The 15,613-nt window shown below is 44.1% G+C and overlaps 1 protein-coding gene across 2 annotated transcripts in view; it reads left to right on the forward strand.

Annotated features, from left to right (window-relative positions):
• The window catches only part of ZNF496 (zinc finger protein 496), a 47,041-nt gene extending 35,151 nt beyond the window's left edge, over positions 1-11,890 (forward strand). For both annotated transcript variants that reach the window (XM_037823319.1, XM_037823320.1), the window contains exons 9-10: positions 320-433; positions 9,498-11,890. In XM_037823319.1, the coding sequence (XP_037679247.1) occupies positions 320-433; positions 9,498-10,252 (869 nt within the window). In that variant the 3' untranslated portion in view covers positions 10,253-11,890. The remainder of the gene's footprint in view (positions 1-319; positions 434-9,497) is intronic.
• The last annotated feature ends 3,723 nt before the right edge of the window (positions 11,891-15,613 follow it).

Genomic DNA, 15,613 nt, shown 5'->3' on the forward strand with positions numbered 1-15,613 from the left:
GGTGCAAGTCCCCTGTGCTAGAGCCCACGGTGATCTCGTGCACAGCAGGTGAAAACGAGGACCAGGGATTGTCAGGTTACTCACCCCACGGTCAGAGGTGGAATGGCAGCACCTGGGTTCACGATCAGTTTTGTCTACCCGTGTCTATAGCGTTGCCCTGTCTTGGCTGAGAGTTCAGTCACTGAGCGCCCATTTGCTGAGTTCTGCTTTGAATCACCACCTAACATCTATTAAGATGCCTCGCCTAGGTACCATTGCATGGAGTAAATGTTGTTTTTCCTTTGTTTTGTTTTTTTTTCCAATTTTCCTCTTGGAAAAGATTTCCAAAGTCTCCAGCCATTCCAAGCAGAAGAAAGAAGAAAAAACAATGAGCTGCAGGTGCCAGAATCCCAGACGTGCCAGCAGATGGCAATCTCTCAAAGCACCAGCCCAGGTAGAGGGACCTGCCTCCTGCGTGTTGGGGTGGCTGGTGAGGTTAGGGATCGAACTCGGTGCCATTACCAGCTGTCGTGTTCTGTTTGGATTAGGACATCTCTCCCTGCTGGTTCCAGGCCCCCCTTGCCTTGTCCTTGTTGATTGAGGAAGATGTAGTACTTGTTCGCTGTATACTGAGTGTATTTCTCCCCTGAGCACGGAAGGGCAGATTGTAGGATACCCTTGAAATTGAGTAGCAGATTCCTGGAATGCCAAAGTTGAAAAGGACTTCTGGAGGGTGTGTGTTCTCTAACTACCCTCAGGAACATAGCTAACATTTAGAATCATCCTGGTAAAAGTTGCCGTCTCTGGGGCAAATCCTAAATTACTGCCGTCTTTCTTACACCCATGGTTTGGAAGTTCTTCCAAATAGCAAACCCAAATCTCTGGCTCTTATTCAAACCCATTGTGTCAAAATGGTTTTCTGTGGCTTGGGAAACCCCACTCTGCACACTTGGTCTGTTTTTGACTTGTGATGCCTCCGTGCGTGTCAAACAGCCACCAGTGCTCAACCCCTTATACGTGTGAACAAAGCAGATTTTATAGTGTGGTAGGTATGGAAGGATGATATCCCCTTCCTCGCTTCCCACCCCCATGCAAATGTTGGCCCTCACTCCTGGTGTGCTAAACCAGCCTGATTCTCCATGGCAAAGGTGGAGAAAAAGTATATTTGTTTTAGTTTTCTTGGCTGCTCAAGCTAACACCGTGCAGTGGTTCAGCTTAACCAATGGGAATTTCAGTGGCTCATGGTTTTGAGGCCAGGAAAAAGTCCAAATCAAGGCATCATCAGGGCGATGCTTTCTTCTTGAAGACTGGCTGCCTTGGGCTGGCTGCCGGCGATCCTTGGTCCTGGGCTCCTCTGTCATGTGGCAGTGCACATGGCGGAGTCTCCTGACCTCTCTGGTGCCTTCCAGGTCCCACCGAATTTCAGCTTCTTGCTTCCTGTGGCTTTCTCTATCCGTCTGAATTTTACTTCCCTCATAAGGGACTGTTTTGGTTTGCTAAAGACAAGAAAATACAATATACCAGAAACAGTGGCTTTTACAAGGCGAGTTTGCTAACTTGCAAGTTTACAGTTCTTAGGCTGTAAAAAATCTCCACATTAAGGTATCAGCAGGACATTACCTTCTCTGAAGGCTGTTTACCGGCAAACTTGGGCTCCTCTGTCACATGGGAAGGCACATGGCGACGTCTGCTGGTTCTTCTCTCCTGGGTGGTGTTGCTTCAGCTTCTGGCTTCAGTGGCTTCCTCTCAGCTTCAATGAGATTTTTTCTGTGAGCTCCTAATTTCTTCTTTCTTCTGTGTGTCCTTTATCCTCTTATGAAGGAGTCCAGTAATTGGATTAAGACCCACCCTGGGGCAGCCTCTACTGAGATAACCTAATCAAAAGGTCTCACCTCCAGGTCTGCACCTACAGGAATGGATTAAAAGCACGTGATCCTTTCTGGGGTGCATACAGCCTCCAAACTACCACAGACTCGAATAATAGGACTAAGACCCATCCTGATGGAGCTGGGCCACACCTTAACTGAAGGAGCTTCATTGAAAAGTCCTGCTTAGAGTGGGTTTACACCCGCAGGAATGGATTAAAAGAACACGATCTTTTCTGGGGTACATACAGCTCCAAACCACAGTATTCATATTGGGCCAGCTTGTAGTTTGGATCAATTCTTTTTGTTTGTTTCTTATTTCATTGTGATGAAATATATGTAACATAAAATTTGCTGTTTAAACATTTTTTGGATTTACAATTCAATGACATTAATTACACATACAATGTTGTACAACCATCACCACTGTCAGTTACCAAAACTTCATCGTCATCCGAAAGAGAATCGCTGTGCTCATTAAGCAGTAACTTCCCAGCCCTTCTCCTCCAGCCCTTGGTGATCTCTAATTTACTTTCTATCCTTATGAATCTGCCTACACTAGATATTTCATATGAATGCAGTGATAAAATATGTTTGCTGATTTCACTCAGAATAATGTTTTCAGGTTCTTCCATGTTGTGGCAAGTGTCAGAAAATCATTTTCATAGCTGAATAATATTTCATTTTATGTACATATCATGTTTTGTTCATGCACCCATCTGTTGGTGAACAGTTGGGTTGTTTCTGCCTTGTGGCGATTGTGAATAATGCAGTTATGAACAGTGGTGTAAAAATAACCATTTGAGTCCCTGTTTTCAATTCTTTGGTAATGCAATTGCCAGGTCATGTGATAATTCTATGCCTAAATTTTTGAGGAATTATCTAACTATTTTCCACAACAGCTGGACCATTTTACATGCCACCAGCAATGCATGAGGGTTCCAGTGTCTCCATCTCTTTGCTAACACTTGTTATATTCTGTTTTTGTTTTGTTTTGTTTTTGTTTTTTAGTAATAGCTAGTCTAGTGGATATGAAGTGATACTCGTAGTTTGGGTTTGTATTTCTCCAATTAATTATGTTGAGCCTTTTTCCATGTAATTATTGATCTTTAATCTATCTCTACTGGAGAAAGGTGGGTTTTATCATAAATGCTCTTTATCATTTTGAGGAAGTTCTTCTGTTACTAGTTTGCAAAATGTTTTTGTCATGAAAGCGTATCAGGTTTTGTCCCGTGCTTTTTCTGCATCAGTTGAGATGATCATATGTTGTTGCTTCATTATTGCAACTGATTGATTTTCTTATGTTGAACCTCCCTTTTATTCCTGTATACATTCCACTTGGTCATGCTGTAGAAGGTTTTAAAATGCTGTTGGATTCAGTTTGCTAGGATTTCCTATGAATTTGCCCCTTTCATCTTGATGATCTAAAGTTGTTGACACTACATTTAAATTAGATCAAAATTTTATTTACATTGTTTATGGTGTTCTCTTAGAATCCTTTTTATTTCTTTAAGGTTGATATTAATATCCAGCTTTCAGTTCTGGTTTTAGTTATTTGCCTCTTCTCTATTTATTTGTCATTCTAGCTAAAGGTTTGTCTATGTTTGGGGTCTTTTCAAAGAGCCAGCTTTTGGTTTGATTAATTCTACTGTTTTTCTATTCTTTATTTCATTTATATCTACTCTAATCTTCGTTATTTCTTTCCTTCTGCTAGCTTTGGGTCTAGTCTGCTCTTCTTTTTCTTGTTCCTCAGGGTATAAAGTTAGTTCATTGATTTGAGATCACTCTTTATTGCTGTAAATTTTCCTCTGCGTACTGCCTTTGCCACAATCCATAAATGTTGATATTCTGTATTTTCATATTCATTCTTCGCCACATATTTTCTAATTTCCATCGTGAATCCTCTGTTGACAATTGTTTAAGAATGTATTATCTCCACATATTTGTGAATGTTCCACTTTTCCTTCTGTTACTGATTTCTGGCTTCATTCCACTGTGGTTGGAGAAGAAACTGTATGATTTCAGTCTTTTTAGATTTACTGACATGTGTTTTGTGGCCTGGGGGGCGCTTTATGTGCACCGGAGAGTATGTTTCCTGCTGTTGTTTGATGTTCCAGAAAATGTCTCTTAGGTCTAGTTGGTTTTGGTGGTGTTCAAGGCCTCTGTTTCATTCAGGATTTTCAGTCTGTGTTCCATCCATTGCTAAAAGTGTTATATTGACGACTTCAGCTATTATTTGAGAACTGCTTCTTTTAGTTCTGTTGACATTTGCTTCATGTATTTTGGGGATTTTCTTGTTAGGTGTGTATATGTTTATAATTGTTATATCTTCTTAGTGAATTTATCCTTTTATATTTTGTTTTTATTGCATATTGATATTTTATATAAGTCCTTCTTTGTCTTTTTTAAGTTTTTGACTTTAACATCTATGTTGTCTAATGTTGATATAGCCACTCTCTCTCTCTTTTGGTTGCTATTGGCATGAAATGTCTTTTTTTCATCCTTCTCTTTTAAGCTGTTCATATCTAAAGTTAGTCTCTTTAAACAAAACAATAAAAAAACCCAAAAATAAATAAATAAAGTTAGTCTCTTGTAGGCAGCATATATTTAGATGCTGATTTTTTTTAAATCCATGCTGCCAAACTCTTGTCTTGTGATTAGAGAGTTTAGAACACACTTCAAGGAATAACTGATAGGGAAGGACCTACTTCGGCCATTTGTCACTTCTTTTTTGTATTTTGTAGACCTTTTTGGGGCCTCATTTTTTCTATTACTGCCTTCTTTTGTGTTTAGTTGATTTTTTGTTGTGAGCCATTTTGATTCCCTTCTCATTTCTTTGTGATATATATTTAAGATATTCTTTTGGTTATCTTTGGGATTACATTCAGCATCCTAAATTTGTAATAATCTAGTTTGAACCGATACCAGCTTAGCTTTAGTAGCATACAGAAACGCATTTGCTATACCACTCTGTCCCCAATATGTTGTCACAAAATTCATTTTTATATGTCATGTACCCAATAACAGGTTGATGATTTTTTTTTATTTTTGTATTTGAACTCATGTAGGAAATTAAAAATGGAGTTCTAAAGCAAACATGCAATGATATGGGCTTCTGTAGTTGCTCATGTGGTTCCCTTTTCCAGAGATCTTTCGTTCTTCCTGTAGTGTTGAGTTACTATCTCATGTCCTTTCATTTCAGCCCGAGGGGCTCCGTCTCTAGCATTTCTACCCGAGGGACTCCGTCTCTAGCATTTCAGCCCGAGGGGCTCCGTCTCTAGCATTTCTACCCGAGGGGCTCCGTCTCTAGCATTTCTACCCGAGGGACTCCGTCTCTAGCATTTCAGCCTGAGGGGCTCCGTCTCTAGCATTTCTACCCGAGGGACTCCGTCTCTAGCATTTCAGCCTGAGGGACTCCGTCTCTAGCATTTCTACCCGAGGGGCTCCGTCTCTAGCATTTCAGCCTGAGGGACTCCGTCTCTAGCATTTCTGCCCGAGGGACTCCGTCTCTAGCATTTCAGCCCGAGGGACTCCGTCTCTAGCATTTCTACCCGAGGGGCTCCGTCTCTAGCATTTCTACCCGAGGGGCTCCGTCTCTAGCATTTCAGCCCGAGGGGCTCCGTCTCTAGCATTTCTACCCGAGGGGCTCCGTCTCTAGCATTTCAGCCTGAGGGACTCCGTCTCTAGCATTTCTACCCGAGGGACTCCGTCTCTAGCATTTCTACCCGAGGGGCTCCGTCTCTAGCATTTCAGCCTGAGGGACTCCGTCTCTAGCATTTCTACCCGAGGGGCTCCGTCTCTAGCATTTCAGCCCGAGGGGCTCCGTCTCTAGCATTTCTACCCGAGGGACTCCGTCTCTAGCATTTCAGCCCGAGGGGCTCCGTCTCTAGCATTTCAGCCCGAGGGGCTCCGTCTCTAGCATTTCAGCCCGAGGGGCTCCGTCTCTAGCATTTCAGCCCGAGGGGCTCCGTCTCTAGCATTTCAGCCCGAGGGGCTCCGTCTCTAGCATTTCTGCCCGAGGGGCTCCGTCTCTAGCATTTCAGCCCGAGGGGCTCCGTCTCTAGCATTTCTGCCCGAGGGGCTCCGTCTCTAGCATTTCAGCCTGAGGGACTCCGTCTCTAGCATTTCTTGTTGGGCAGGTGTAGTGGTGACAAATTCCTTCAGCGTTTATCTGGGGAATGTCTTAATTTCTCACACATTTTTGAAGGACAGTGATGCCAGATATGAAATTTTTGGTTGAGTTTTCTTTTTCTTTTAGCACTGTAATGAGGTAATAATTCTGACCTTCATAATGTTCTTGAAGATTGCTTGTGGGCAAAATGTTGCTTTCAAGATTCTCTGTCATTTTTTTTTAACAATTTTATTTGAACTCCATTCAAAGTTTACAGTCAGTGGCTCTTGGTGTAATTACACAGCTGTGCATTCACCACCATCATCAATTTGAGAACATTCTCGTTGCTCCAAAAAGAAAAACCCCATAAACCACATATTCCCTTATTCTTGACTCTTAGCTGTGGTGCAGTGCCTTTGATACAATTGATGAGAGAATATTATAATATTACTGTTAACTAGAGTTCACAGTTTGCATTAGTTATATTTTTCCCCATATACTACCCTATTATTAACATCTTGTAAGGCATGCTTTTTTCAAAAGCAATTTTATTGAGATAAATTCACACACCATACAATCCATCTAAAGTATACAGTTACTGTCTTCTAGTAAATTCACAGAGTTGTGCATTCATCAACACAATTCTAGAAAATGAAGACTTCTCCTTCTTAAAATGGTTCACTAGGTTATGCAGTCCCATGTTTCATCCCCTGGCTTTCTTTGTAGTGACATACATAACCCTAAACTTTCCCCCCTTTCAACCACAATTACACCTACATAGCAACACTGTAATTAACTATAATGTGCTACCATCACCTTTATCTATTTCTAAACAGTTACAGTCACCTTACTACACATTTTGCACAAATTAAGCTTCAGTTCCCCATTGTCTGCCCTTATTCTATCTTCTGGTTTCCTAAGTTATAGATATGAACGCCATGAGTATGCTAGTTATGTTTAAATCATATTAGTGAGTCATACAATATTTGTCCTTTTGTGTCATAGTATGTCACACAATGTAGTGTCCTTAAGGTTCATCCATGTTATTGCTTGCTTCAGGACTTCACTCCTTCTTACAGCTACATAATACTCCATTGTATGTATAGACCACAATTTATTTATCTATTCATTGATTGATGGACACATGGGTTGTTTCCATCTTTTAGCAATTGGGAATAAGCCACTATGAACATCACTTTACAAATGTCTGTTCATGTCCCTGCTTTCGGTTCTTCTGAGTATATACGTAGTAACCGGATTGCTGGATCATATGGCAATTCTATCCTTACCTTTCTGAGGAACCACCAAACCGCCTTCCAAAGTGGCTGCACCTTTTACATTCCTACCAGCAGTGAATAAGAGTTCCAATTTTTCCACATCCTCTATAGCACTTATAGTTTCCTGTTTGTTTAATAGCAGCCATAATAGTAGGTATGAGATGATATCTCATTGTAGTCTTTTTTATCTTTAATTTTTGAGCAGTTTTATTGAGATATATACACGTATCATACGATTCATCCAAAGTGTACAATCATTGGTTCATAGTATCATCACATAGTTGTGCATTTCTTACCACAATAAATTTTAGAATATTTTCATTACTCAAAACAAACAAACAAACAAACAAAAAACCCATCCTGTTGCCCCTATCCCCCACTATTATTGACCCTTGGCATTGGTGTGATACATTTGTTACTGTTGATGAAAAAGTATTAAAATATTAGTTAACTATGGTCCATAGTTTGCAATAGGTATATTTTTTCGCATATACCACCCTATTAGTAACTCCTTGTAATAGTGTCATACATTTGTTCTAGTTCATGAAAGAACTTTTTTGTATTTGTACAGTTAATCACAGACATTGTCCACCACAAGACTCACTGTGTTATACATTCCCATGTTTTAACTTCCAACTTTCCTTCTGGTGACATACGTGACTCTAAATTTCCCCTTTCCACCATATTCACACCCCATTCACACTGTTAATTACTCTCACAATAATGTGCTACCATCACCTCTGTCCATTTCCAAATGTTTAAGTTCAACCTAGTTAAACATTCTGCGCATATTAGGCAACCGTTCCCCATTCTTTAGCCTCATTCTATATCCTGGGAACCTATATTCTAGATTTTAACTTTATGAATTTACTTATTATAATTAGTTCATATTGGAGAATTTATGCAAGATTTGTCCTTTTGTGTCTGACTTATTTCACCCAACATAATATCCTCAGGGTTCATCCATGTTTTGCATGCTTCAGGACTTCATTCCTTCTTACCTGCTGCGTAATATCCCATCATATGTGTCTGCCACATTTTGTTTATCAATTCGTCAGTTGATGGACACTTGTATTGCTTCCATCTTTTGGCAATTGTGTATGAACATCAGTGTGCAAATGTCTGTTCATGTCCCTGCTTCAGTTCTAATGAGGACAGACCTAATAATGGGGATAATATTGATTAATGTTAATATCTAAATATTTATACTAGGAAAGACCTGAGTCCTACATCTCACAAGGGTGAGGAGCAGAAGCCCAAGGAAGAGCCAGTGCGATGGCCTCAGGCCACAGTGCAAGACTTCAAGTCAGGCTCTGGGTTCCCCACTGCTACCCTCCCCGCTTTTCAACATTGCAAACACAGGATCCATTGATCCAGCTTCTTTGTGAGTGGAGGTTGCCTTCTGTGGTCTCTAGGGGAGACATACTCCGGGTTATAAAACCCAGGATATCTCTCTGTCCAGTATCTTTGATGGCCACTGTCAGGCCTCAAATATCTGAAGACAGGGAGAAGGAGAAATCCTGGTGGGGAATTGAGACCTTGGGCAAGCTCAGGTTACTGAGTGGCTTTGATGCCAGACAGCATAGCAGAGCTCAAGCCCCACCTCTATCCTACGACCTTGAGCAGGTCAGCTTAGTTCCAACCTGCAGCTCTATTCTATGACCTTGGGCAGGCGGGCTGAGTTTCAGCTTGCATATAATGCAGCAAATAACATCTCCTTGGGTTGTGTCAAGGAGCAAATGAAGCTGTGCATACAAAAAGTTTAGCAGTGTTTCTGATGCATTTCAAGTGCTTTGCAAACAGTAGCTGATCCCTTTCTGGAGCTTCATTTATAAAATACAGGCTCGCTCTCTGTCCCAACTTCTTTAATGTATCCAGTAGAATTTTTCCCATTCCTGGTTAATCAACTGGTGTTATGAAATGTAAATTACCAGGGCTTTATACTGATCAGTACAGACTCTTAGCACTTAAAGGGGCTAGAAAAAATGGATTGGGAGAGTGTAGGGGAGAAGGGCAGGGAAGAGAGGGGAGAAAAAGGCACCTAGGATAACTTGGTCACAGTTGTGGCTGGTTTTAAGGGGGTTTCCTTCTCTCCGTCTAGGCCAGGGACCCCAATAAGGCTGTCCTTGTACCTGGTCACTGCGGGAACATTCTAAAAATGGAATTTCATGACCCCAAACCAGACTTGCTAGGTAGGATTCTTAGTGGGTTGAGGGTGGTGGCCTGGTTGGGGCACCGCTGACCTCGATGTTGGTTTTCCTTTAGCCAAGGGCGGCCTGCTGTCCCAGGAGAACGGCCTCGACCAGGAGGTGTCCATCGAAATCGTGCTGTCCAGCTCGGGGGACGAGGACTCGCAGCACAGCCCGTACTGCACCGATGAGCCCCAGAAGCCCGCAGAGAAGCAGCACGGCCCCCCCGCCCCCCACCTCAACAGCACCGCAGGCGGCGAGGTCCAGACCTCCTCCAAGAAGTCCTACGTCTGCCCCAACTGCGGGAAGATCTTCCGCTGGAGAGTGAACTTCATCAGGCACCTGCGGAGCCGCAAGGAGCAGAAGCCCCACGAGTGCTCCGTCTGCGGGGAGGTGTTCAGCGACAGCGAGGACCTGGACGGACACCTGGAGACCCACGAGACCCGGAAGCCTTACACCTGCGGCGCCTGCGGGAAGAGCTTCCGCCTCAACTCCCACCTGCTCTCCCACCGGCGGATCCACCTGCAGCCGGACGGACTCGAGCCCGCGAAGGAGAAAGAGCAGGGGCCGTCGGACAACGCGCGCAGCAGTCCGCAGGCCCTGCTGGAGAAGGGCAAGGGCAAGCTGGGCTTCGCGTGCTGTGACTGCGGGAGGGCCTTCCAGCGCCCCGACCACCTGGCGAGGCACCGGAGCACCCTGCACGCGAGAGACAAAGCGGGGGCCTTTCAGTGCCGGTACTGCGTCAAGAGCTTCCTGCAGAATCACGACCTCCTGCGGCACGAGCGTTTGCACATGAAGCGGCGCTCCAAGCAGGCCTTGAACTCCTACTGACGCTGCCCGCCGTGTCCTGCTCCGGGGGCGCAGTCTTCCCTCCAGCCCCTCTCACAGCTGGGGGTCCCTCCCCAGCCCCCCACCTCACACCTGCCCCAGGAGGGGAACATGCACGTCCTCGTGCTCTCGGGTGGGGTCCAACTTCTGCCTGTCGCAGCAGCACACCCCTCCGAAGGCCAGTGGAGGGTTTGTTCTGTCTCGGTTGTGCCAGAAAGCAGGGAGGGAGGGAGGGCATGTTGCCTCCAGCTTCCCTCGCTGGCGACTGGGTGCACCCCCTGTTTCTTGTCTTCCAGACCCCCCTAGCTCATGCCCAGCTGGTGGCATGGTCTCGGTCATCCCTGTCAGCATCCCCCTTGGGCGTCAGCATTTTGCCAGCCGACTCTTATGACACTACCTCCTGTTCTCCCTTGGTTGCATCCCCTGAATCCTGAGCTCTGTGTAGACAGAAGGTGCCCACTGAGCGGCAGGTTATGAAGAAGGCAGTAATGAGTGCAGGGTCCTGCCCTCAGCGTGGGGACAGCCCCTGAGTGCACAAAGCATGGGCTCTCGCAGGCTGCGCCCCCGGACACCACTGATCCCTTTGTCTGCCTGGAAAAATGGTGCTAATCACATGAGTCATCATCCCACACAAGCACCTCCCAGACCCCATGAGGACTGGGAGGCCCTGTGGGCATGCAAGCCTCAGTGGTGGGCTCTAGTGGCCTGCCTGTGAACGGAAAACCATCTCGTACCTTTTGATTCCTCCTGATTACTGGTTAATAGAGACCATGAGCTCATCCAAGGGCCAAAGTCCACATTTTAAACTAAATTGCACACCTTCCCCCCAAATGTCTTTTCTCTGTACCCCAAAGGTCCTTGGCAAATGCTGATGGAGTGGAAGTTGAGCTGTCATTTACAAGACACACATTCTTTCTCCCATCACCTCTCGCTCTGTCTATCCAAGAATTGGGTGACGTGCAGCCATTGTAGGAAGGAAAGCCTACCATATGGGTGCATGTTAACATGCCAGGATAGGCTAATGCTGCCGTGTCCCCTGATTCACAAATGAGTGGATGGAAACTTAGGTGAGCTTGCTCCTGCTTAAACCGGAAGCCAGGCTCCACAGCCATGTGTCTGCCCCAGGGCCAGCATTCTCTGCACAGAAGGATCTTAAATGTTAGTCTTTACAGTTTGGAGCTTTGGGTTCTGGACCCGATGCCTCTCTGTAGTGAAACTTTTATCACCCCAGCTCATCTAGTTAGATAAAAGGGAGACAAGCACATGGTCTTACTGTTCCTGTGAGAATGGTTCAACTGAGTTAGGTCTAGGGATGATGAAAAAGCATCAGGGCTGTGGTGTGTTTGTAGCTGTAGCTGATTTGAAAGCCAGTAACGAGACAAGTATTTTTATAATATTTCTCTGTCATATCCCACCAATGAGCAGTAGGAGTAAGAGGAACGCAGTGTGGTCCTTTGCTTCTTTTCATCCATGAAATTTTTACATCAGGAAGCCCCTACCCAAACCTAATGAAGAAGTTAAAGGTTTTATAAATAGATTGTTGTGTGTATGTGTCCCCATATACAGAAACAGTAAATGCAATAAACCAGCCGGTCATAACCTTGAACAAGAAATAAACTATGGAACTTCTTAGTTTTTAAATAGTTTGCCTCTTGTTTTAATCTGCCTAAAAAGGGAAAAAATGAATCTGTTCACACCAGGGGAGGGAAAAACTTGAAATAGAAGGAAGGCTCACTGTGAGTGCATTTACCTGTGTGTACTTGCCTGGGGTTTCTATTAGTAGCTCAATAGTCTTTTTTATAAAAGAACAGGGCTCTATCTCCCAGTGTATTTTATGTGTAAAATACTATCATAAATAAGAGTGACAAAGGGAATGTAAGGGAACTGGGACCCATGGGGCTGTGAGTCCCTTGAGTCCCTATCAAATATTCTGAGCGAGCCCACCCACTTCCTGAGCCAAAGCAGACCAAGGAACCTAGCTGAAATCGAAAGATAAAGTTGACTTTGGGTTTGGAGCTCCTCCAAGGTATTGTACCTCCAATCCCAGTATAGCCCCAAGCAGAATAAACTGGTGAGGTCACTTGCTCTGGGAAAAGTTCCGGTAAGTGTTCCAACCAAAAACACCCTCTTCCCATCACCCACTCATCTGGCTTCAGCCGAAAAAGTGATGTACCTGATCATTTCCCTCCCTCCCTGGTCTCGTAGGAGTTGGGCAGGCAGTTGAGCTCTTTTTCTCCCTTTCCATGGAGGTTCAAGAATGCCAGCAGCCCCCAACTCTGAGAAATATCCCTCCTTGACATCATTCCCACAAATCCATAGATGCATAATAAAATCTCACCAAATTAGGATTCACATTAACTTTTCAATTTTAATTTAAGAAGAAACTCGGAGCATAGCAAAGAGATGACAAAATGGCCTGATGAGTAAAGCTTGAGGTAGAGGATGCAGCTCTTTTGGACTTGAGGCTTTGTCTTTTCATCCATGAGATTTTTAGGTCTTGGATTCCAGTCACATATCTGACCCCTCTCCGGAAGAGAGTGGAAGTAGCTGTGTCTCTTGTATGGGGTCAGATTACACTCCAAACACCTCAGTGGTTTAACCAATCTGTGGCCATTTGTATGTCTCTTCCGTCTCCCCAATTCTCACCTCACTCGTAATAAAAGTGATGAGGCCAGTGTGGAAAAGGCCCCTTGTTGGTCATAGTCATGCAATGGAGAAAATGCAAGAGAACCAAACTAGTGGTAGGAAGGCTCCTGTTCGGGTTTGCAGCAAATCACTGTCTCCCATGAGATGGTTGCCCTCCTCTGACAAGAGCAGAATTTGGGTCAGACACAGGATGCTTCTGCTTGCAGATTTAGTGATAATACGTCACAGCACCAATTCCATCCACCAAGCCCAGTCATATGTCTTTGAGGAACAAAGGTTGATATTGTTTGGCTTAGAAACTGGCCTTCAATCCCCACCAGTTCTCATGCCAGACAGAGCTACAAGTCAGGAACCATGCTTAAGTTTTAGGCCAAGAATGGGTTATTAGATCTAAAAGAAAGGATGATTAGGCCCCCTTCAGTCCCACCCTACACCTAGGGTGCCTCATTCCTGTCTGCCTAGCAGAGTCCCTATAACCCAGGACCAGCAGACCTTGGGGATCTGTTTGTACTATTTCTGGCCATTCTGTACTGATTAGGAACTTTACCTTCTCAAAATCATAGCCTGCAATGAGGGTGTCATGATTAAGATACCTATAATCACCAGGGCAATTGAAGTTGTTGAAAATCCCTGTAAAAAAAATGCAGAACTCTTAAAGAGTCCTCAGGAGTGGATACGAGTGGGAAGGGCCAGAAACTTAAAGCCAAGAACATCACAGTGAGGTTCTAAACTTTTGATGGCAAAGGGGTGTCTCCAAAGCATACAAGCAAATAACCAAATGGCAGGGGATCACCTTTTTTTCATCAGATGTGGTACAGGTGCATCTATACTGGCCCAATTAAAGTCTTTGTATACTTTATCAAAATATAGAGGGTCTGAGATACTATCCTGAAAACGTTGCCAGTTCAGAAAAGCTGCACAGTTGGGGTAAATCCATCCCGTGGAAATCAAGCTGAAACCCTTTTGGAATCATCTGTGTATCAGCAGAAGAGATTAAGGCCTACCTCCAGTCAACTGAAGGTAAGTTTGAAGAGTGAGAGCTGCAGGTATTTTTTTTTTAAATTCAGTTTTATTAAGATATATTCACATACTATTCACTCATCTGTGGTGTACAATCAGCTGTTCACAGTACTATCATATAATTGTACATTCATCACCCCAATCCATTTTTGAACATTTTCCTTACACCAGGAAGAATCAGAATCAGAATAAAAAATAAAAATAAAAAAAGAACACCCAAATCACCCCCCCCATCCCACCCTATTTTTCATTGTTTTTGTCCCCATTTTTCTACTCATCCATCCATACACTAGATAAAGGGAGTGTGATCCACAAGGTTTTCACAATCACACTGTCACCCCTTGTAACCTACATTGTTATACAATCGTCTTCAAGAGTCAGGAGTTGGAGTTTGGTAGTTTCAGGTATTTAGTTCTAGCTATTCCAATACATTAAAACCTAAAAATGGTTATCTATACAGTGCATAAGAATGTCCACCAGAGTGACCTCTCAACTCCATTTGAAGTCTCCCAGCCACTGAAGCTTTATTTCGTTTCATTTCACATCCCCCTTTTGATCCAGAAGATGTTCTCAATCCCATTATGCTGGGTTCAGATTCATCCCCAGGAGTCATATCCTGCATTGCCAGGGAGATTTATACCCCTGGGAGTCAGGTCCCACGTACGGGGGAGGGCAGCGAGATCACTCGCAAAGGTGACTTAGAGAGAGAGGCCCACGTCTGAGCAACAAAGAGGCACTCGGGGGGAGACTCTGAGGCACAATTATAAGCAGGTTTAGCCTCTCCTTGTGGCAACAAGCTTCATAGGGGCCAGCTCCAAGACAGAGGGCTCAGCACATCAAGCCGTCAGTCCCCAGTGTTTGTGAGAACATCAGCAACAAGCCAGGTGAGGAAGTCCAACACCTCTGCACCCTCCCCCAGCTCTTCAGGGGGACCCTCTGTGGGTATTTTTAAAGTGTTTCCTCTGGTGCTCTTTTGGACACCAGAGGAAGATGTGGAGTAGGGAAGAGTATAAACTAATGTGGAAATAATGCCAGCATGAAACCCACCTACCATCATCAGCAAACATCAAATCTTCCAGTTGTGAGGGCCCCGGACCAAATTTTTCTGCATCTCCCTTTTGGCTATCAATGTTTTTACAATATGGCATGGCTTTTTGTCAAGATGATATTCTGTGGCCATGATCTGAAACCTTCACTAGTGACCTCCTCTAACCATATGGGCTCAAGGAGACAATGCACTCATCACATGTGCATTCACCAGATTTGCAGAAGCAGAAACCAGGCATCCAGCAAAGATGGCCAAGAAAGGTAAGATCCTTAAGGGGATCTTCAGCTCCTGAGGGGATTTTCATGTAGCCACTGTTGTGGCAGAGAGAACTTTAATTTGTGGTACTCTGTATCCTATGGAAAGCATTAGGTTGCTATGGTGGGTGCAGTACAGACTTATATTATAGTTGGAAGGAAGAGGACAGACCCAAATGTGGTGCATTCCTATGCCAGTATGTTCTCTACCACAATCACCTTGTTCTATTCTGTTTTCCATCATCTTGCTCAGTGTCTGATGCAAAATAGGAACTTGATATTTGTTGCATAATGCTGAACCCCATCACTCCTGCTCTTCCAGAACTAGATTGCTATCTAAGCAGGTGCTTGGAGACTGGCTTGTCCAAGTGCTGAAGAGAGCCTGCCCCAGGAAGT

This window comes from Choloepus didactylus, assembly GCF_015220235.1.
Source record: "Choloepus didactylus isolate mChoDid1 chromosome 11 unlocalized genomic scaffold, mChoDid1.pri SUPER_11_unloc2, whole genome shotgun sequence".
NCBI classification, from domain to species: domain Eukaryota; kingdom Metazoa; phylum Chordata; class Mammalia; order Pilosa; family Megalonychidae; genus Choloepus; species Choloepus didactylus.